Source organism: Octopus sinensis, linkage group LG16 (genome assembly GCF_006345805.1).
Source record: "Octopus sinensis linkage group LG16, ASM634580v1, whole genome shotgun sequence".
Taxonomy (NCBI): Eukaryota; Metazoa; Mollusca; class Cephalopoda; order Octopoda; family Octopodidae; genus Octopus; species Octopus sinensis.
Genome location: NC_043012.1, coordinates 34,335,194 through 34,359,039, shown reverse-complemented (window position 1 = coordinate 34,359,039; position 23,846 = coordinate 34,335,194). Strand labels below are relative to the sequence as shown.

Here is a 23,846-nt window from a genome sequence, read left to right as displayed (position 1 = left end):
GGTGGGTGTCTATATGTGTATGTGTGTGTATGTACGTGTATGTTTGTACAGTATGATATATATGTATACGTATGAAGGTATGTATGTATGTGTATAAATATACATGTATATATATGTATATATATATACACACTCCCATACATATATGTATATATACATGCATACTTACATACATACATACATACATACATACATACATACATACATACATACATACATACATGTATTCATGTATGTATATATATATGTACGTATGACTAACGTATCAATTTGTGTATGTATATAACCACGTGTGCAAAGGAATATGCAAAAATCTGTGCATGTATATACATATTAGATGTAGTACAATACAATCTAGGTAGTACAATTGTTGTTGTTGCTGTTGTTAAGGTGGCGAGCTGCCAGAATCGTTAGCATACATATATACGAATGGGTGCCCAAAAGAAACATATTTTGCAACATCATTTTTTTCCACTTAGTGTTACATGTTTACACTTTTATTGCCTTCAAAATATTCTCCATCTGAAGCAATGCATCGGTCCAGACGCGTTTTCCACTGTTCGAAGCAGTACTGGAACTCTTGCGAAGTGATGCCTATTTCTTTACTACCCACAAGGGGCTAAACACAGAGAGGACAAACAAGGACAGACAAAGGGCTTAAGTCGATTACATCGACCCCTGTGCGTATCAGGTACTTAATTTATCGACCCCGAGGGGATGAAAGGCAAAGTCGACCTCGGCGGAACTTGAACTCAGAACGTAACGGCAGACAAAATACCTATTTCTTTACTACCCACAAGGGGCTAAACACAGAGAGGACAAACAAGGACAGACAAACGGATTAAGTCGATTATATCGACCCCAATGCGTAACTGGTACTTAATATATAGACCCCGGAAGGATGAAAGGCAAAGTCGACCTCGGTTGAATTTGAATTCACATCGTAACGGCAGACGAAATACGGCTACGCATTTCGCCCGGCGTGCTAACGATTCTGCGAGCTCGCCGCCTTGCGAAGTGGTACCTTACGTCGTATTTTTTTTCTTTACCTCTTCAACATCTGAAAAACGTTTTCCTTTAAGGACTTTTTTTCATTCGAGGAAACAAAAAGAAGTTGCAGGGGGCAAGATGGGATGTATAGGGAGGGTGAGTAAATGGGGTCACACCATTTTTGGTCAAAAACTGTCTCACACTCCAAGGCGGTGTGTGCAGGCGCATTGTCGTAATGAAACCATCACTCTTCGCTTTGCCACTGACCGGGGTGATTTCGTCCCGTCGTGTTTCGCAAACGCTTCAGAATTACCAAATAAAATCCCTGGTCAGCAGTTTGACCAGGAGGAACAAATACTGTATGGACAATTCCTTTCGCATCGATGAAACAAATCAGCATCGTCTTGACATTGGAATTCACTTGACGCGCTTTTTGAGGGCGTGGTGACATTGAATGCTTCCATTGACTTGATTGCTGCTTCGTTTCCTGGTCGTAGCCGTAGCATCAGCTTTCATTACCAGTGATGACCTTCGGGAAAAGGTTCGGATCAACTCTCAACTTTGCTTTCAGTTCACGACATGCATTCAGTCGTGACTGCTTTTGATCCTCCGTGAGGAAGTGGGGCACAATATTTTGCAGCAACTTTTTTCATTCGCAATTCCTCCCTCAAAATTCGTTGGGAAGAACCCCAGGAAACACCAGTCATATCAACAAGTTCGTCAGTTGTTCAATGGCGGTCCTCCAAGAGCTGTTCCTGAATTTTCATGATGTTCTCATTCGTTCGGGAAGTCGACAGTCGCCCTGAGCGAGGTTGGTCTACAAGCGACAGGTGACCATTCTTAAAGCGCAAAAATCATTTGTTAACCTGTGTTTTTCTTCATGGCAGCATTTTCTAAGCACTAGAACTGTTTTCGGCCGCCGTTTCCCCTTCGTTTCAGCCATCACAAAAATCCCGCCGGGAGGTACAGTGATGTCTGAAGATCACATCAAGTTGCTTCTAGCGGCAGAAGCCTGAACTACAAGGGGCTAGTCCCACAGAGAACGTTTCCGGTTACTTTTTGGTACCCCCTCGTATATACGTGTGGGGAGTGTTTGTGTGTGTGTGTGTGTGTGTGTGTGTATGTGTGTGTGGTGTGTGTGTGTGTGTGTGTGCATATGTTTATATATTTACTCTTTGTTTGCTTCAGTCATTTGGCTGCGGCCATGCTGGAGCACTGCCTTTAGTCGAACTTATTTTTGTAAACCTAGTACTTATTCTATCGGTCTCTTTTGCCGAACCGCTGATGTTACGGGGTTGTAACACACACCCATATATATATATATATATATATATATATATATATATATATATATATATATATATATACGACAGGCTTCTTTCAGTTTCCGTCTACCAAATCCAGTCACAAGGCTTTGGTCGGCCCGAAGCCATAGTAGAAGACGCTTGCCCAAGGTGCCACACAGTGGGACTGAACCCGAAACCAAGTGGCTGGTAAGCAAGCCACTTACCACACAGCCACTCCTGCGCCTGTATATATATATATATATATACTCACTCACATACACACACACATATTCATATTTACATATAAACTTAGATACATGCATTTATTCATACGTACATGCAAACACACTACAGTACACATACGTGCAAAGACATAAATACATACACATACATACATACATACATACACACATACATACATACATACATACACACACACACACATACATACACATACATACATACATACATACATACATACATACATACATACATACATACATACACACACATACATACACATACATACACATACATACATACATACATACATACATACATACATACATACATACATACATACATACATACATACATACATTTTAACAGGCTAAACGCATAGTTGTGTATGTTTACATAAACGAATATACATTTATAATGAGAAACAATAAGAGTTCTGATTTTTTTTTGTATTTCTTTTCTACTTGTTGGACAAGGAGAAAAGGATATTAGAACTTGATACAGTTTTTCTTTCAACACCAAGTCTCTTTGTGCTCAGCTGTGAAACACGCAAACAAGCGCCGTTAATAATGTCTGAGTAGCTCCGGCTAACTGCAGTATTCTAGCATTAATAACATCTGCGTTTTGTAAGTCAAAGGAAACAACAGAGCTTCTCTCGTTTTTGCAGTGTTTTGGAGGAAGATAAAACTACTACATACAGACACACACACACACACACACTCTCACACACCCACTGCAGCTGTTGCTCGTTTACTGGGGGGTCGGGGGTAAGGCTTGTTCTTAAGCATGTCTATCGTAAGAGATAACATACCTTAGTACTCTTCATCTTTTTTAACAATTTAACACCCGACTGGTTCAACTCAGCTGCAATCATAAGGATATAGATACGTGCATTGATACATACGTACGTACATACATATACAACTGGATATATATGTACATGTGTATGTATATATATATATAATATATATATATATATATAAATTTTAAAATTAAATAAGGGTAGAAATTGATATTAATCATTTAAAACCAGTGACTTAGCATATTTAAAAAATCCGAATATATATATATATATATATATATATATATACATGCATGTGCATGTATATGTATAAATGCATGCATGTATGTACATGTATATATATATATATATATGTGTGTGTGTGTGTGTGTGTATACATATAAGCATATAAGCATGTATACGTGGTAGAATCAATTTATCCGCAATGTTGCCATAGTAACGAAGCTAGAGCACAAAGAGTGAAGCCGCTTGGCACAGATTGATTGACCTTGAACTCTTCTGTGTATGCGCAGTAAGTATCAACGTTCTAGCTCACTTCCGCTGTTTACAGCAGTGCTTGGAAGGAAAGTGTGTGGCATGTGATCATCGCATTGACCATGGCAGAGAAAGTTGAGCACAGAATCTGCATCAATTTTTGCTAAAAGCTTGGCGATACCTGCTCAAAGGCCTACGCAAAGTTTTCAAAAAATTTTCTCGGCAGAATCAAGGAGAACTTGTCCAACTGAAACCGGTGCGCCTTTTTGGTCAGCTGAAAGCAGTTTTGGCACAAACTTGGCAGACACACGTCCCATACCCAAATCTTCAGTGATAATGGATTGAACAGAACCGTAAACTAGCCTGCACATCCTCTGATTCGACGATTTCCCCTCACAGCTGCGATGTGTTTTTCTCAGTTCTGCTGGTTGCGGCGGGGGCGGCGAGAGTGACGGCGGCCGTGGGACGATGGGGTGGGGACATACGCTTCCTCTGCCTCCTCCTCCTCCTCCTCCTCCAACTGCTAAAAACACGAGCGACACAAACATACTTGTACTGAATCAGTGCACGTGTTCTCATACGCAAACGTACCGATAAATTCGCGTACGCAGGCACTGAAACACGCGTGTGCATTTATACACATTTACACACGCGCACGCACGCACACAAATATACATATATACCTATATGTGTGTGTGTGTATGTAAATATATACATATACATATACATATATATATATATATATACATACATACATGTGTGAGTGTGTATCTGTGTATATATACACATATACATATATATATAACTCTATGTGTGTGGTGTGTGTGTGTGTGTGTGGTGTGTGTGTGTGTGTGTGTGTATTTAGTAGAAGCAATCAATGACTCAGCACATAAGCAGGTCAAAGGTCAGGGCGAAGCTGTTTTAAAGTACAAAATCCTGACAGCAACAAAATGGCCAACACTTGAAGCAGCTTCGTTATTTTTGAAGATGACATTTTCTTCATCAGCACCTTGTAAAGGCAACATCCTAAATCAAATAACTGTTCTAGTCACACACGCACGCACGCATACACGCGCACACACACACACACACCACACACACACACACACACACACACACACACACACAGCTAACGTGGTCGTGCGAGCTGTTTAAAAAAGCAGATAAATCTCCCTCAAATCATAACCTACACTCTTTAAATAGGGAAGCAATCAATGAAGAATATGATCTTTATATACACAATACCCGAATAGCTGCCGGGATGTTCATCGTTGGAACGGCCTACTGAAACAGGACTTACGTAGGACTAAACAACAAAAATAGTGAACAATAAATAAGGCGGTGAGCTGGCAGAAATGTTAGCACGCCGGGCGAAATGCCTAGCGGTATTTCGTCTGCCGTTACGTTCTGAGTTCAAATACCGCCGAGGTCGACTTTGCTTTTCATCCTTCCGGGGTCAATTAAATAAGTGCCAGTTACGCACTGGGGTCGATGTAATCGACTTAATCCGTTTGTCCTCTCTGTGTTAGCCCCTTGTGGGTAGTAAAGAAATTGGTATTTCGTCTGTCTTCACGTTCTGAGTTCAAATTCCGCCGAAGTCGACTGCCTTTCATCCTTTCGGGGTCGATAGATTAAGTACCAGTTACGCACTGAGGTAGATGTAATCGTCTTAATTCGTTTGTCTCTCCTTGTTTGTCCCCTCTATCTTTAGCTCCCTGTGGCAATAAAGAAACAGATAAATAATAGCAGTGTTGCAATTTGCTTTGATGTTTACACAGCCTGTCATCCAGTGTATGTCCTTACCTTAAAGAAAAAAATGATTATATTTATCGTGGGAAGACCGTAAGAAAAAAATAGTAGAGCAATGGAATTTAAAGTGAAACTTGATTTTGCTTTCGACTTTCTACTAGTTTCTCCAACGTGGATTCATGGTGGGAGATGCAGTACGCAAAACTAGTTAACATGGTGGTCAGTCAATCAGTTTCGATATTTTGTTTTGATAGCCATCAGTTTGATCAAAACTACTTTACATACAAATGTTGAACCACACCAGAGGTATTTTATGATGCATTCGCAATCAATTCAAGTTATTTCCCCTCTTGGGTTCGACTCTAGAAGTCAAGTAGCAGACTAACCTTAAATGCGAATGTCAAATCCACATCTAACACTAAGCCCAGGAGTTCCATTTGAAATTCGTCGGAGCCGTAGCCGCAATTATCTCCATAGGTGCTGAAAATATTTTCATCAAGAACAAAGTATCTTTAATGTCATCAAAGCGGCGTTCAAATTCGTCAGTCAAGTCACTAACGACCCTATTGTACTTACTCTATGATCCGTTGTCCTTGTGCTCAGAAACTGAGGGAAAATGTGTCGTAGATCCACGTGCAATTTGCGTCTTCCAAAGGCGAAGCTTTGCAATGAAGGCAGACACTGTGCAGCGCAATTCATGGCAGAGTCTGTCCTTACCTTGTAGGTTGGGGTTTAAAGTCGAAAGGTGAGTAATTATATCTACTATGAAAACTAAATCAAAAACCCATTCTTTGTTGCTAAGCAACGGGAAGATAATCTTCCCTTCAGCAAAGGATTTGACTTCTAGTGGAAGTTTGTAGAATCTACTGAGGCAAGAGTGATAGAGTAGCAATAGAACCTATTGTCAAGAGCGATAGAACAGAAATCAAAATCCTTCAACTTACTAAGCTAGTCATGTAGGTCACTAGACATTCATTTAACTTGTCGGGTTACTGTGACATTACTGAGCTGTATTTCCTTAGTTTTTTTGTTGAATGCTAGAATATTCTTCAGTGAACACACAATAGCTTGTTTCATGCTTTCATCGTCTGAATACGGCTTCACGTGACGAGCCAGAAGGTTGCTAATTATGATTGATTCTTTTGTTACGTCTTTACAATCACATGTTTGCAGAAATTCGCTTGCTTTGTACTCCCTGACTTTAAGAATTCCAACTTCCTTTTTCTCGATTCCCCTCGGTACCAGTCATATTCTGCAGAATGCATTTTGCAGTGTGTCACAACATTGAACGACAGTGGGTGATAATTAATGCGCCGATGAAAGAATGAATAACATCTGACTGAGTGGCTTTCTTTAGCAACGCCGGTAATCGAAGGTCATAGCACAAGCAGATCAATGATTTTCATTTACAGTTCTGCCATTGGTAATCCTAAATAACCTATTTCTTTACTGCCCACAAGGGGCTAAACACAGAGGGGACGGACAAGGACAGACAAACGGGTTAAGTCGATTACATCGACCCCAGCGCGTAACTGGTACTTAATTTATCGACCCCGAAAGGATGAAAGGCAAAGTCGACCTCGGTGGAATTTGAACTCAGAACGTAACAGTAGACGAAATACGGCTAAGAATTTCGCCCGGCGTGCTAACGTTTCTGCCAGCTCGCCGCCTAAATAACCGTTTCTTACCAGTGTGTGTGCGTGTGTGTATCTTAATGTCTATGCTAAAGTCGCAAATTCGAGTCAGTGAATGAACGATAATGGTACGATTTCAGTTGAAGATGGATATTTGATATTTATCGACAAATTTTAATTTTGTTACCAGTATTTCTAAACATGCATGAGGACTTTCTAAATTAGGACTTTTTATTATATTTTTTTTAAATGGCCGAAGTCTGCCAGAAGGAAGCTTGAGGGCCTCATACGGCCTTGAACCTGCGATTGAGAACCGCTGTTCTAGACAATGTTCCCATGGTACCCCAATAATCACCAGAGGTCATACACTATAAGTGTTGCAGAATCAAGCTAACCTCCGTCTGTCGCAGTCAGATCTAAAGGGTTCTCCCACTTCGAAACTGCCAAACCTTGCAGTACAAATTTACAATACAAACAACTACCTAACCAGTTTAGACGAATGACAATCGACTGACCGAATGTCAAACAATACATATCTCTTCCTCACAATTTACTTCATTCATAACTGCCTGAAAATCACACGTCACACGATTCTCTGAGCGACCACGTGATAAGTCATCAGCTGCTTCTTAATAAATCTAAACATTGCAGCATGCATTGATTACTTTTTCTTCTGAGAAGTCCGGATACTGAGAGCAAAGTATCCGGACTGTTGCCATAGTAACGAAGCTAAAGCACGGAGAATAAAGCCATTTGACACGGATTGACCATGAACCCTGCTGTGCATCCACACTAAATCTTAACGTTCTAGCTCACTTCCACTGTTTGCTGCAGTGCTTGGAAGGAAGGTGTGTAACGTGTAATCATCGCATTGACCATGGCAGAGAAAGTTAAACAGAGAATCTGCATCAAATTTTGCCAAAAGCTTGGTGATGCCTGCTCAGAGGCCTACGCAAAGCTTTCATCATTCTCGACAGAATCAAGGAGATCTTGTGCAACTGAAACCCAAGTGTCTTTTTGGTCAGCTGAAAACAGTTTTGGCACAAACTTGGCATTCACGTATCTCATTCCCTAATCTTCAGTGATAATGGACTGAACTGAACCGTAACTAATCTGCACATCCTCTGATAACTCGCGGATAGTGATTCGACGATTTCCCCTCACAGATGCACGCGCATCTGCGATGTATTTTTCTCAATTCTGCTGGTTGCGGGTCTCCCGGAACGTTCGTCAATATCGACATTTTTCGGCCATCTTGGAAACGTCTGAACCACTTGTACACTTGTGTGCGACTCATACACTTCTCTCCATACACTTTCTGCAACTTTGCGTAAGCCTCTGAGCAGGTACTGTCATGGCTACTTTCTCTCTTTGTCAATGCGACATCACACGCTACACACGTTCCTTCCAAGCACTGCTATAAACAGCGGAAGTGAGCTAGAAGTTAAATCTTAGTGCGCATGCACAGCAGAGTTCAAGGTCTATCTTTGCGAAGCGGCTTTACTCTGCGTGCTTTAGGTTCGTTACTATGGTAACAGTCTGGATACTTATTGATACCTATTGATCAGTCCTCATACATACATATATATATTATATATATATATATATATATATATATATATATATATATTATATATATATATATATATATATATTGCTATATATATACTAATATAGGATGAAGCTTTTTACAGAAAAAAGTTCATCAAGAAAACGTGGCAGCATATTAAAATACCTTTAAAGGTTAAAATTATGAACAACTTATAAACGAGGGCAAAAGAAAATTATTTCTATGCCAATATGCTGATAACAGACTTTTAAATCGCCAATTTCCACATATCATTATATATCCACTACAGAAATACGATGTGCTGAAATCGGGAAGCTAGTCCACAGAATTTTTTAAATTCTGTTGGCTAGCTTTCCTCGATTTCAGCACAATCATATTTCTGTAGTGGATATATAATGATATGTGGAAATTGGCGATTTAAAAGTCTGTTATCAGCATATTGGCATAGAAATAATTTTCTTTTGCCCTCGTTTATAAGTTGCTTAAATATATATATATATATATATATATATATATATATATATATATATATATATATATATATATATATATATATATATTGCGTTGTGTCTGTGTCTGTGTGTCTTTGTATTTTTGCATCCAGTTTATAGAACTTTTTATCCTTGCGATCATGATAACACACCACTGTTCTTATTGAAATAATGAAAACTATTCTTTACGTAAAAACCTTTCTCTTACGAACAAACACATACACGCACGCACGCGCACGCACACACATGCATACACACAAGCACACGCACAGACACGCACACACACCTTAAGTCTAGGCTTTGGTGTGTGCCTGGGGTGTAGAGAGCGCAAGGAGGTTTTGATTCGTAGTCTTAGCCGTTTGGCTTTCGTCACACAAATACTCCGAACCACAATAAACGTTCTCTCTCAATTCCACAGATTTAATCACACACACACTCAGTGCAATCGCTGTTTACCAATAATGGTCAATCAAAATAATATAAATATTTGATGCCTGGAGACTTATCTCATTTCTTCAGTGAATGAAACGGAATTGGTTATTGGATTGTTTTTATTGTAAGACTCATTCCCCCGTATGTTGGAAGTCGATTGCTCAAATGAAGTTCTTTCAGTCAAACTCTCGCCACTTTATGCCCTTTCTATAAGATATTTGAATGTGCATTTTTTTAATTTAACACTAGAAATGCTTTAGTGGATTTGAGATGAGTGCAAATAAGGCCCTGGGTTAACAAGTTCGTCATATGCACCTGGCTTCTGGTTCGAACCCATTACGCACAAACTTTGGTGGGTGTCTGATACCATACCGTTTGGTTGACCAATCAACTCGTTGGTCAAATTCTGATCAACAGAAAATATTTAGAAGCGCATCATAAAATGTGTGTGCGAGTGTGAGTGGGCGTGTGTGTGTGTGAATAGGTGCGTGTGTTTTTGTGTGTGTGTGTGTGTGTATGTGTGTGCGTGTGTGTGTGTGTGTATGTATGTGTGTGTGTGTGCGTGCGAGCGTTTGTGTAAAATATCGTAATTTCTCGGATTAATTTCTTCTACGACTAGATTCTCTGCAATAAAACTTTGCCCAAAATGGTGGACATTGTTTGTTTATATTTTCTTTTATTTTTCATTTTCTATTTTCCCTCCATCAAGCATTTTCTATTTTACTTGATGGGACAAAACTTTATTGACAAACCAAAACGAAATTGTTGAGATCTGACCATTGTGGTGTTGGTCTTTATTGGAATTTAATAGACTCCTCCATATTATTCCGATGTTGTCAGTAAAAGAGAAAGCAGCTGGTTCCTTCATTTTGGTTCCATATTAACCAAGTTTATAGTGAAATGCTACGGTATTTTAGTAAAGAAATAACAGCTCCAGACTTCATTCCGTCTTCAAAAATACATCCACTCTTCGACATTTTCTCAAGAGTTTCCGTCGGTTTTCATTGAATTTACTTTACTTTGTTTTTTTCATTGTTTACTTTACACGTGACGCATCTAGCAATCTACACACACGCACACACACATACACGCGCAGACAAACACAAATCTATATATACACATACACCCATACACCCACCTACACACACATACACACACACGCACAAATAGACACATACAGACACATGTAAACTTTTTCATGTGTGTATATCTTTATGTGTATGTGTGTGTATGCGTATGTATTTGAGTTTGTGTGTGTGTATGCGTATGTATTTGCGTTTGTGTGCGTGTGTGTGTGTATGTGTGTGTGTGTGTGTGTGTGTGTGTGTGTGTGTGTGTGTGTGTGTGTGTGTGTGTGTGTGTGCAGGCACTTATACATTTGTTATTGTTAGTTCACAATTGGCCACTTCAGATATCATTCAATCAGTTGTATTAAAGTTTACTCTCGTACTTTGTGGGTGCAACGAACAAAAGAAGATTATATTATAGATGAAATTATATACAAAGTTGCTATTTATAAACCAACAATAACAATTGTATATGTGTGCAGGCAAAAATTCCCACACATATAAATGTATTTATTTATGTATATATGTATGCATGTATGTATGTACGTATGTATGTACATATGTATGCATGCATGTATGCATACATGCATGTATGCATGTACGCATGTATGCATGTATACATCCATGTATGTATGCATGCATGTATGTATATATATATACGCATGCATGAATGCATGCATATGTATTTGTGTTTATTGAAAACACGACTATGTTCTAACTTGATACTTTTATTACAAATTTTATCATATCTGCTTATCAGACGCTTATTGTTCTTTTTGTGTAATCAATTGATAGGACCGTAGTCTCTTACTGGTACCAGTTTTTATTTAATCCTTCACAACTGAAAATGTAAACTGAGTTTTGACAAATTAAATGTGAAAAGATCTGAAATTATGCACCCGTTGTATAGTGAAACCAAGACCTTATGTAATCGATTAAATATCAACCGTGGCGTGATATAAACTCAGAGCGGAAAGGGAGAAAACTAAATACCTGTAAGGTACTTAATCTAGTAACGCAGCTATCATTTTTAATCATTCCGCTGTCTAAAACGATAGATTTTTATAAGAGAGGTTCCAGAGCCACATCTGAAGTCGATAAAATCAGCCCGAGTAAAACCTGGTCAGTAATTTGGTTCTAAAAGAATGAAAGCAAATTTGGCCTTGAACTCAGAACGTAGGATGAGACGAAATACCGCAAGGCATTTTGCCACCACGATGTTTGCCGACCGGTGCGCTGGTACGCACCGAAGTATCTTATAATATACGGCGGCGAGCTGGCAGAAACGTTAGCACCCCGGGCGAAATGCGTAACCGTATTTCGTCCGCCGCTACGTTCTGAGTTCAAATTCCGCCGAGGTCGACTTTGCCTTTCGTCCTTTCGGGGTCGTTTAAATAAGTACCAGTTACGCACTGGGGTCGATGTAATTGACTTAATCTGTTTATCTGTCTTTGTTTGTCCCCTCTATGTTTAGCCCCTTGTGGGTAGTAAAGAAATACATATAATATAGGTAGGTGCACCTCGGAAATAAAAAAAAATACATTTTTAAAATGTTAAAAACACAAACTGGAATTAATAATTTTAATTTATTGAATAAAAAAACTCCAGTAACTTACAATGATTTTCATTTATAAATGCAAATACATAAATACGTTTTGTATGGAGAAAGTGCGCCAAAATATTTTGTTTGCTCTGAAATACTACGTAAGTAAAAAAAAAAAAGGATCTCAGAACCATTGGCTGTACTGCCTCAGTCTGCTATCGTGTTTATATAATAATAATCATTATTATGGTAATTATGATCACCTAATTGGGCACAAAGCGAAACATTTGAAGGGGGCAATCAATGATAATTTTTTTCTTCGACGATAGAAGCTTAGCCGTAATTGGTTCCAATTAATTTAATTAGGGGTTAGTTGTTCGGGACATTTTATACATCTGTATATTCCAATATTCAATATATTTACTATTCCAGAAATCTCAACATGGTAAACGTTCGGAGAAGATTTCTTTGAAAACAAATACTTTACCTATGTTAAAAAGAGACTGGCTTTCAGAAAAGTGATCGAGTTAACTTTTTCTCAAATCAAACCAAAAAGAAATCTTTCAAAAATGAAGCCTCGGGACCCACACACAGGTGAGAAATTTCCTTTTATGTTTTCATCTTGTATTTACTTCGTATGCATGTGAGCAAGTACGTACGTACGTACGTACGTACATTTATGTGTGTGTGTATGTGTGTGTCTCTGTGTGTATGTGTGTGTATAAATATATATATATATATATATATATAATATATATATATATATATACAATAATTTACTTGCTTTTCCCATGGGTATGAGTAAGTATTTCACTTATATCTCACGTATTTATCGCTGAAGAGGGAAAAATTCTTATGAATTAACCCCGAAATTGGGACCAATACGGTAATAACGGATTTTTTAGAAATTTCTATCGGTTTGTTTCGAGACCCATAAATTATAATGGTTATTGACAATTTTTTGTCTTTTTTTCGGCATATTTGGCATTAGAACTTTTCTTTTGCTCTTATTTTGTAAATTATTAATAAATTTAACCTTTAAAGGTATTTTTTGATATGCTGGCCATTGATAAAAAAATTTTTTCCCGAAAATTTTATCCTACATTAGTTATATATATATATATATATATATAATATATATATATATATATATATATATATATATAATATATATATATATATATATATATAAAGGAGTTGGACAAAATAATGGAAACACCTAGCATCATAGCATCATAATTTTAAAATATCTATAAAACAGATGTATTATTAGTGTTACTTAATATGTTTTGCTAAAATTGCTGTTTCTTTTCAGATATCATCAGAAAAAGGTAATTAAAATTCATTAAGATGACAGATCTATCGGACTTTCAAAGAGGTCAAATTGTTGGTGCTCGTATGGCAGGCGCTAGCGTAACGAAAACAGCCGAAATGTTTGGTGTATCAAGAAGTACTGTCTCGAAAGTAATGACAGCCTTTAAGAAAGAGGGAAAACTTCCTCGTCGAAATAAAACACTGGAAGAAAACCAAAACTTCCAGATAGGGACCGTTGAACTCTTACGCGAATTGTTAGAAAGGATCACAAAAGTACAGCTCCCAAAATTTCTGCAGAGCTTAATGACCATGTCGAGAACCCAGTTTTCACAAAAGCTGTTCGTCGGGAGCTGCACAACTATTACCATTGCTTCCTTCTAGCAATGAAATGTGTTTTGCTTTATGTTGCTAGCATTAAATATGTCAATACTAGCGTAAATATGGGTCCCTTTTTGTCTTTCTGCGTTGATGGCATGTCGCAGTTAATTATTCGCCACACAAATCAATTTACCAACGCCAGTGAATGTACGACCTTGTACATTCACAGAGTGAATATTGTTCACTCAGAGTCAACATTGCTTCTTTACATTGACGCTGAGTGGAGGAATCCTAGGATCACCAGACTTTATCAAGAGAGGACTTGTAACGCATCCATTGGAGCGGTGTCCATAGTTGTGTAATGGACAGGCTCCCTTTTCAAATTCATAAAATAAGGAATTGGATGGAGACAGAGAGTCATGGGAATCCGCGAAATTATTGTCCACCACTTTTGCAATGATGCTGAAGTATATACTTTACTTATGAGGTCAGAATAAAGTTAAAACATGTTCAAAGTTGCCAGAAAAACGCAAATAATATTAGTCGTTGACTGACTGGTAGTTTTTCCTTTTCCCTTTGCTATCATTGATTTAACAGTGCTTCTTGTAATTAAATGTTAACAATAACTAAATGACCAACATAACTTGATAATTGCTTATTTCATTTATTTTCCTTTCATTTTCAAGGAATCCCAGAAGGAAAGTCTGTGTGTTGGCGTTCAACGTTAATTATTGTTTCCCTGTTGCTGATAGCTGTTATTTTCATTCTTTCCTGCGGTGAGTATAGCTTTTATGTAACGTAGCTGAAAGCCACTATCAGTAAAATTTGTAAACGTAAACACCATGACCTATTCACTTGTGTGCCTTTACGTTTCTCAAAGCCCTCCTACATCACTATATCGTGAGCGTTGTCAACATATATCGCCTGAAGAGAGAAGTTGTTCTCTGAAGGCGAAACAGAACAGTGATTGCCATATTCACGTTCAAATCTGCCGCTATGCGTTAAGAACGAATCTCATCATTTTGATTCTCGCTGTTTCACTTGCTTATAATTATTCAGCATCATTCACTAATCGCTTCCCCGAAATAAGTTGCCTTTTCTTTCTCGGAAACTGCAGCCTCTTCTCGGTCTCATGACTTGCGAGAAATAGGTACTATATCTCCTCAAATCACAACCTCCAATCAAAGACGGATTCTATAATGTTACATTTGATATTCAAAAAGACATGATGGTCAAAGCTGGAACTCCTTCTATCATAGTTCTAATTCCATTAGAAATTTCATGAGACTACACATTTTATGCTTCTTTGATTGCATTGTGTGTGTGTGTGTGTGTAGGGCGGGAGGTCGAATCACGCGAGCGATGTTACAAGATTTTTTCTGTTTTTTCACACACACATGGAGACAGAGAGAGAGAGAGAGAGAGAGAAGAGAGAGAGAGAGAGAGAAAGAGAGAGAGAGAAAGAGAGAGAGAGATACAGAAAGACAGACCGACAGAGATAGGTACGTAAATCGATACTGCCATGTCTGCGCTTGTATATATATATATATATATAATATATATATATATATATATATATATATATATATATATATTATATATATATATATATATATATAATCAAAGTAAGCAACAAGAATACCTTCGCTAATTTGGTACGATCGTTTCATACTACATCATTTTATTAAACATTGTAAGTATTACATCAGTTTTAAAATGTTGAGCAATCTTCAGCTATTCATAGAGATTTTCAATCAATGCATACATTTATTTCCATGTCAATTGGAAATGTTTAATAAAATGAAGTAGCATGAAACAATTGTACTACTCTACCTTGGATATCCTTGTTGCTTACTTTGATTATAATCACCCCATGGATTTATATGGGTAATACCGTACAAAATTCTGGTGCATCTGACTTAAGTACCATATTCATTTGAATCTAAATTTCGCTGAACTTATATATATATATATATATACACGTGTGAGGGGTATGTGTGTGCGTGCATGTGTGTGTGTGTGTGTCTATATATATATGTATGTTTGTATGTAATGTACAATACTGATGTTCATAACATTTATAACGTTTATGCAATCGTAGAACGATAGTAGATGTAATATTTTGTCATAGAAACTTCTCAGGGACTTTTATCTAAAAAAAAATTCATGGCTTCGCTCTGAATACCAATGGATTGGTAGTCAATGTTTCGACCTGATTTGAACTCCTCAGTGACACTTGCAGTAAAATTAAGGCTGCAGCAAAATAGGGGCGTAAGATGTTGGGCTACTTGCTTACAAATCACAAATTATGTGTATTATTTCTAATATATTTCTTTTCTTATCTCCTGCAGTGGATTTAGAATTTACATGGAACAAAACCAGGCTAAAACGATCTTTCCTTGACAATTGTAAACTGATTGAAACTTACACCAATAAAACCTGCAAGCAATTCTATGGTTATGGCTGCTTCTGTGGCCTGGGATCACGTGGCAAGAAGCCTTTAGATTCCATTGATCAGTAAGCTATATAATACAATATCTGGAATTATTTTACCTTTTTTTTTCTTTTTTTTTTTTTTGATGGGTGATTAATGGGGACTCTTTCAGTTCAATTCAGTTTATCTTCGTTCTTAAAATTAATTACTTTAATTCAGTTCATTTTTTTCTGTTTTGTTTTCGATGGAAATTTCAGTTTAATTAAGCAAGGTTTGTTTGTTTACTCTATTTACTCTTTTACTCTTTTACTTGTTTCAGTCATTTGACTGTTGCCATACTGGAGCACCGCCTTTAATCGAGCAACTTGACCCTGGGACTTATTCTTTTGTAAGACCAGTACTTATTCTATCGGTCTCTTTTGCCGAACCGCTAAGTAACGGGGACATAAACACACCAGCATCGGTTGTCAAGCAATGCTAGGGGGACAAACACACACACACATATATATATATATACATATATACGACGGGCTTCTTTCAGTTTCCGTCTACCAAATCCACTCACAAGGCTTTGGTCGGCTCGAGGCTATAGTAGAAGTCACTTGCCCAAGGTGCCACGCAGTGGGACTGAACCCAGAACCATGTGGTTGGTAAACAAGCTACTTGCCACACAGCCACTCCTGCGCCTGTTTGTTTATATTTGTTTGTTTTTGTTTTTTGTTGCTTTTGGGGGGGGTTGCTTTCTTTTGTTTTGTTTTGTTTTTTTGTCTTTTGATTTTAACTTAGTTCTGAGACTGAAACTCTCCGACTTGCGGATCGATTTTGCCTTTCGTCATTCTGGTATCGCTAAAATAAAGCACCGGTCAAATATTAGGGTTTAATTTAATCGATTATACCTATTTCTTTACTGCCCACAAGGAGCTAAACACAAAGAGGACAAGCAAGGACAGACAAACGGATTAAGTCGATTATATCGACCCCAGTGCGTAACTGGTACTTAATTTATCGACCCCGAAAGGATGAAAGACAAAGTCGACCTCAGCGGAATTTGAACTCAGAACGTAACGGCAGACGAAATACGGCTACGCATTTCGCCCGGCGTGATAATCGATTATACATTCTCTTAAAAGTATTACATTGTGCTTACGTAATTAGAATTTGGTTGGCCGAGTATATTGGATACAAAACAACCACCTGTAAGGTCAGTGGCCAGATTTTTTTTATAAAGGTTGTATTCGTGGCCAAGACGTATAACAGCTCAAATAGCGCACTCCATCGTTACCCTATGGACCCGCTCTATTCAGGCAGCGAGCAGCACTTTAAAATTAACAAGTGTTTCGCCAATTTGTCACTTCCACTATTCTGCTGGTTATTTCTGCAGTCCAGTACTTTTTTTTGGTTAGTTGAGTTTAGCCATTCCTGAATTAAATGTAATTATTATAAACGCAACCTTAGCCATAGCCACACTCAACGACATTAACGACCTCTGGTGACATACTTAACAAATGCTGTTTTTTAACATGAAAGTATACAAACTTAGTTTTCTTCACCTTCCTTCCAGTTATACTTACTAGACGCCATCGATCAGTCTATGATTGGTATTTCATTTATCGATGTTATTTTTATTTATCGACTGGAAAAGAAAAGAATATCTTGCCAGGATTTAGATTCAGAGACGTAGAACGTAGATTATCACCAAGTCAACAGTTTGCAAGATCATTAAAGCAATGGCAATTTTCCCGGGGAACTGTGACGTCACCGCCGTTTCTAATTTCTTGTTGAAGTCAGTTTATGTATTTTACAATATAAAAACATAATTTAAAATTCAAAATATTCATTTTTCGATCCTCTACTAATGTAAGCCATTTGAGTTTGCATCTGTTTATAAATTTTTATGATCAAAAGATTTTATTAGAACATTAGTATTTCTTACTGAGATTTGAAAACTTTAGAAAATTCTTTAAAATATTCCAAACTGTTAGTTTCGTTTTCCCTCTTTGTTTTGTTTCTTTCAGATGCTGTTTTGATCACGACTTGTGTTATGGTTCCATCAACTGCAACTTTCTGTATTTACCATTAACACATTATACGTATCACTGCTATACACATTACTGTGCCTGTACTGACAGTGAGTATACTAACTTTTTACATGCTCCATAAAATCCTTTCTACTACAGGCATAAGGCCTGAAATTTGGAGGAGAGTGGGGGTTAGTTGATTACTTCGACCCCGTTGCGTAACTGGTACTTAATTTATCGACCCCGAAAAGAGGAAAGGCAAAGTCGACCTTGGCGGAATTTGAACTCAGAACGTAGGGATAAATCCAATGAGTAAAGTTCCATTTCTTTCAGCTGTTTCGTCTTCCTACTTGTGGAGAGTCGCTCAAACTTTCTAAAGAAGGAGCGAGTTACACCAGAGTAAGCACGTAAATGCGAAACAAGGTGGAAAAAAATAGTACTCGAATACCGGAGGTAGAGTAAAAATCGTATTACTCTACCTTCGGTATTCGGGTACTATTTTTTCCACATTCCAAAATTCCATATTTCCAAAATTCTGCCCCGAATCCCAATCAAACCCTAACCATCCTCTTTGGAAAGCCGACCATTATATTGGCTCTTTGCTATGTTTCTTCAGATCCACACACGCTGAAACAACATTGAAAGTGTCAACGATTTGTTACAAAAATATTTGGCAATTTCTGGAAGTGGCTTTCTCTTGAAATATAACCAAAACCTTTTTACTCTGCACTTGTTAGAATTTATGTCGTGTGGAGGTTGTGAATAGAAAAATTAGTAGAGAGTCGTAATTACTTTGTGGTAATTAGCTGTGATTCTCTCTGGCCTGATTCAAATTCCACTGAAATTAAAGATCTCTTTTATTTTTCAGTTATGTTTCAAATGAGTAGCAAATGTTCGATTCCAGAAATTAAATTTTATGTAAAGTAGAGGTTGGTAGGTCGAGGCGATAGAGTCGGAAGAGCACTTTATTAAATGTCTTATATTATTTCGTTACAACCAAGGCGGCGCGATGGCAGAATCGTTAGCCCGCCGGGTGAAATGCTGAGCGTTATTTCGTCTGCCGTTACGTTGTGAGTTCAAATTCCGCCGAGGTCGACTTTGCCTTTCATCCTTTCGAGATCGATAAATTAAGTACCAGTTATGCACTGGGGTCGATGTAATCGACTTAATCAGTTTGTCTGTCCTTGCTTGTCCCCTCTATGTTTAGCCCCTTGTGGGTAGTAAAGAAATAGGTATTTCATTTACCGCTACGTTCTGAGTTCAAATTCCGCTGATACCGACTTTTCCTTTCGAAGTCGATAAAATGAATACCAGTTGAGCACTGGGAGGTATGCAATCGACTATTCTCCTCCCAAAAAAAAATTTCAGGCTTTTTGCCTACAGTAGAAAAGTTTATTTCGTTTACAACTAAATATCGATGCCGTTCCTCAAAATGTCTAAGTTCAAATCTTACCAGTGTAAAACTAGCCCCTCCTTCATCCCGCTGTGGTCGGTAAATAACTGTCAGTACTTTTCCTCAAAATGGATAGATTTGTGCCAATATTCGAAATCAGCGTTTATGAAGAGTGCAAGTCACCTTTAAGCTTTTATTCATTCCATTCGCGTTAATCATTCCTAGAACAGTTTTGAGTTGTAGTTTGCTGTTTGAATTCCAACAAAGTCATTAATAGCCATGGAACCGATGATAGGAAGATAAACAGGAATTTATATCTCGAAGATCTTGAAAGTACTGTCATCATTACATAGTGCCAACTGTTCCGCCCTTCTGCTGAGTTTTAAGTTCAACACACTTCTTCAATATCGTCTCACAATACATGATGAAGTGATATAAATATATTGAAACAACACTCCACTTGTATGATTTCACGTGAATCTAAGGAAAAAACACGGGACACAACCAGCAGTATTAAATTCGTCAGGTACCAAAAACAAGACAGAAGTAATGGTTAATGGTACTCCCGCCTCTCTTTTACCTACAGCTATATTATCAAATACGACCTTCCTTTTTATAAGAGGATATAGTGTGATTTCAAAAAAATTGGTTGCCATTTCTAGTAAGACGATCGACAACGTAGCAGCTTCTTTATTGGTTCTTAGTCAATGGAATATAACCATACAGTGTAGCCATATAATCCTGAGCAACAATGTAGTGTACCATACTGACACTCCGTCGCTTACGACGACGAGGGTGCCATTTGATCCGACCAACGGAACAGCCAGCTCGTGAAATTAATGTGCAAGTGGCTGAGTATTCCACAGACACGCACACCCTTAACGTAGTTCTCAGGGAGATTCATCGTGACACAGAATGTGACAAGGCTGGCCCTTTGAAATACAGGTACAATTCATTTTTGCTTGCTGAGTAAACTGGAGCAACGTGGCAAAAAGTGCCTTTCTCAAGGGCACGACGTGCTGCCGGGAATCGAACTCATAACCTTACGATCGTGAGTCATTTACCCTAACCACTAAGTTACGCACCTCTACGGTGCTATGCTGAATACAGCAGAGCAACGAGGGAACATTCTAAAGTGTTAGGCTGTGATTAGAGAGATATTTGTCAGCTATTTTTAACAAGTAAAGCGACTACATACCGACTCCGTCATAGGACCGTAATCGTTAATATTTAATAGATATAACTATTTAATAATAATAATACATATACATTGAGAAATTGGTGCAATCGCCGTTGTGTGGTGGTAAGAAGTTTGCCTTCCCAATCACATATCTCCGGGTGCAATCCCACTAAGTGGCACCTGGGCTGACCAAAATCATGAGTAGATATGGTAGATGGAATGTGAAATAAGCCTGTCACGTGTATATATGTGTGCGTGTGTGTGTGTGGAGAGTGATCAATAGTTTCGCATCCATAAAGCGCCTAGCTTCATAGACGACACGTCAGACTCCAATGGCCGCGGGAATTTTAACCTCTCTCCAAACTGGAGGAAAAAAACTGTTACGATCGGTTAATTTGTAAACAAAAGAATAATATACATTCTCTGAGTCTTAAACGGAACAAGTTATCTCCCTTAAACCGGTCCGGTTAGCAAATATTATAAACCTAAAGGGCAGACAGCGAATATCCGCCCTTAGGCTGGTTCCAGTCCATAAGTACGTTTTACTTTTTACGAATGGGGAATCCTACGCCTGCAGCAGGTAACGTTTGAAATGTGGGCAGTGGCTATAGATCTGGTGTCTTAAGTTTAAGAAAGATCTTGGGTCCAGTAAGTCTTTCAAGATACTTGCCTCGTCCGCTCCCGTTTATATAGGACCCCGGATGCTCTATGATCCTCCATTTAATTTTATTTCTTCATCCATATGGTGCCACATGTGACTGGCCAGGGACGTGACATAAGTCTTAGTGGAACCCTAAAAGAGTACCTGTAGTTGTACTGGTGCCACTTGAAGGCAGTTCCGGCCGCCCCGATGTATCTCTAAACTTAAATGCTGGTTGTGTACACGCCTCTGGTGTATCTTACGTTGGCTCCGGGCCTGGAGTTGTTGTTGCCACTGCTGTTGCTGGAGCTGTCACTGGTGCTGTTATAACAGGGCGTGGGTCTGGTGATGTCACTGTAGTTGTTGCCGTTACAGTAATCATCCCTGGCCGTAGTGTTGGTGCTGCTGCTACTGCTGTTGCCGATGGTGCTGTGGCTGCTGTCGATGTTAATCCTGGGCGTGCACCCAACAACATCGACGACAACAATGGCAACAGTGGAGGCGGCGGCAGCGGTAACGCATTAAGCAGCAGAAACACCAGCACCGACTGCAACTATAACTAAAAACTAGTTATAGTTAATACCTAACTGGACTCACCTCTCTTTTTCTCATAAGGATAAACATGAATCTCCTAGATTCTTTTCTGCTATTTCCTTTATCAAGTCCTTTGTAAAAAAATTTTGTTTTTACTTCTTGCACTGAAGAGTACAGTGATTTATAATTTTTAAAATTAATTTAATTTAATTCAGTTCAGTTCTATCATGAATTTGCATTATTTTTATATAGCTGTACGAAACGATCGTCTGCATGAATTAAAATTCTCTTATATATTGTAACAGCTGCACTTCTCCATTTTTAACTAAATTGTTGCGTTTTATGGGATTTCTTTCCATACATTCACAACACATCATATACATGGATTATTTTCATATTCGCAAATTTACGCCTCTAAACAACCAACAAAATATAAAAGAATCACTATTAGAAATCTTTTTTGGAAACCTCCAAATTAAAGGACGGATCTAATTCAACCGCTTTACATATATCATTCAACCACTACCGTGGTTGAATATATTCTTAAGTCCACCATTTCGTCAATCGCTGCAGCTTCCAAGCTTCACCACTAATGCTTTACAGTGTAGTTAATCTTTCCATTCTGTGTTTGTATCCTACCAAGGTCTACATTGGTTCTTCAGGGCTTTGGTAAATAAGTACCTATTTCTTTACTACCCACAAGGGGCTAAACACAGAGAAGACAAACAAGGACAGACAAAAGAATTAAGTCGATTATATCGACCCCAGTGTGTAACTGGTACTTACTTAATCGACCCCGAAAGGATGAAAGGCAAAGTCCACCTCGGCGGAATTTGAACTCAGAACGTAACGGCGGACGAAATACCGCTAAGCATTTCGCCCGGTGTGCTAACGTTTTAGCCAGCTCGGGCTTGTAAATAAGTACCAATTAGATGTAAGAGATATCGATGTCATTGATTATATACCTTCACCCTAAAACCAATGTCATTTATCAGAAATATTCCTTTTTTTTTTCTTTTTTTTTTTTTCAGATCCCCGGTATTGTCCGTCAATAGTCTGTGAGTGTGACATGCAGTTAGCAGAATGCCTGGCTGACAATATACAACACTTTAATCAACAACTAACAAATTATGATTTATATCAATGTACGGAATAAAAGAAAATGCCTTGCCCCGTTGTTTCTCTTTGATTTTGTTTCTTTTGTTTTTGTTGTTTTATGTGAATTCACTGAGAGAGACAGGATAGCCGACTGCCGAATCGAACAGTGGACTGAAAAGATCAGTGGAGCATGCTTTGTCATTGATATTGCAATGTATATTCGTATGCAATGAATGCTTCTTCCGCTTGTGATAGGGTTGGAATGAGTCACTGTTATAAGCAATCATAACGTTGTAAACTTGACAGTTTACAATGTTCTCTTTCTGGCGAACTGTCTATCTATCTTTCTATCTACCTGCCCATTCATGCGTGTGTGTATGTATGTATATATATATATATATATATATATATATATATATATAGAGAGAGATATATATATATATATATATATAATATATATATATATATATATATATATATATATATATATATAATATATATATATATATATATTATAACAAATTAGAGACAAAACCACTATTATGCAAATCAAACAAAGAAAGACTTAAGTCAATACATAAAATAATTTATATAAATTAAAATTTAACAAATGAATAACCACTACGATCGTTTCGTGTC

The 23,846-nt window shown here is 37.9% G+C and overlaps 1 protein-coding gene across 1 annotated transcript in view; it reads left to right on the top strand.

Annotated features, from left to right (window-relative positions):
• LOC115220628 (acidic phospholipase A2 PLA-1) overlaps positions 1-23,298 on the top strand; it is a 24,899-nt gene extending 1,601 nt beyond the window's left edge. The window contains exons 2-6 of the mRNA XM_029790772.2: positions 12,711-12,872; positions 14,597-14,686; positions 16,262-16,427; positions 18,360-18,472; positions 23,141-23,298. Of these exons, the coding sequence (XP_029646632.1) occupies positions 12,848-12,872; positions 14,597-14,686; positions 16,262-16,427; positions 18,360-18,472; positions 23,141-23,265 (519 nt within the window). The 5' untranslated portion in view covers positions 12,711-12,847 and the 3' untranslated portion in view covers positions 23,266-23,298. The remainder of the gene's footprint in view (positions 1-12,710; positions 12,873-14,596; positions 14,687-16,261; positions 16,428-18,359; positions 18,473-23,140) is intronic.
• Positions 23,299-23,846: the final 548 nt, after the last annotated feature.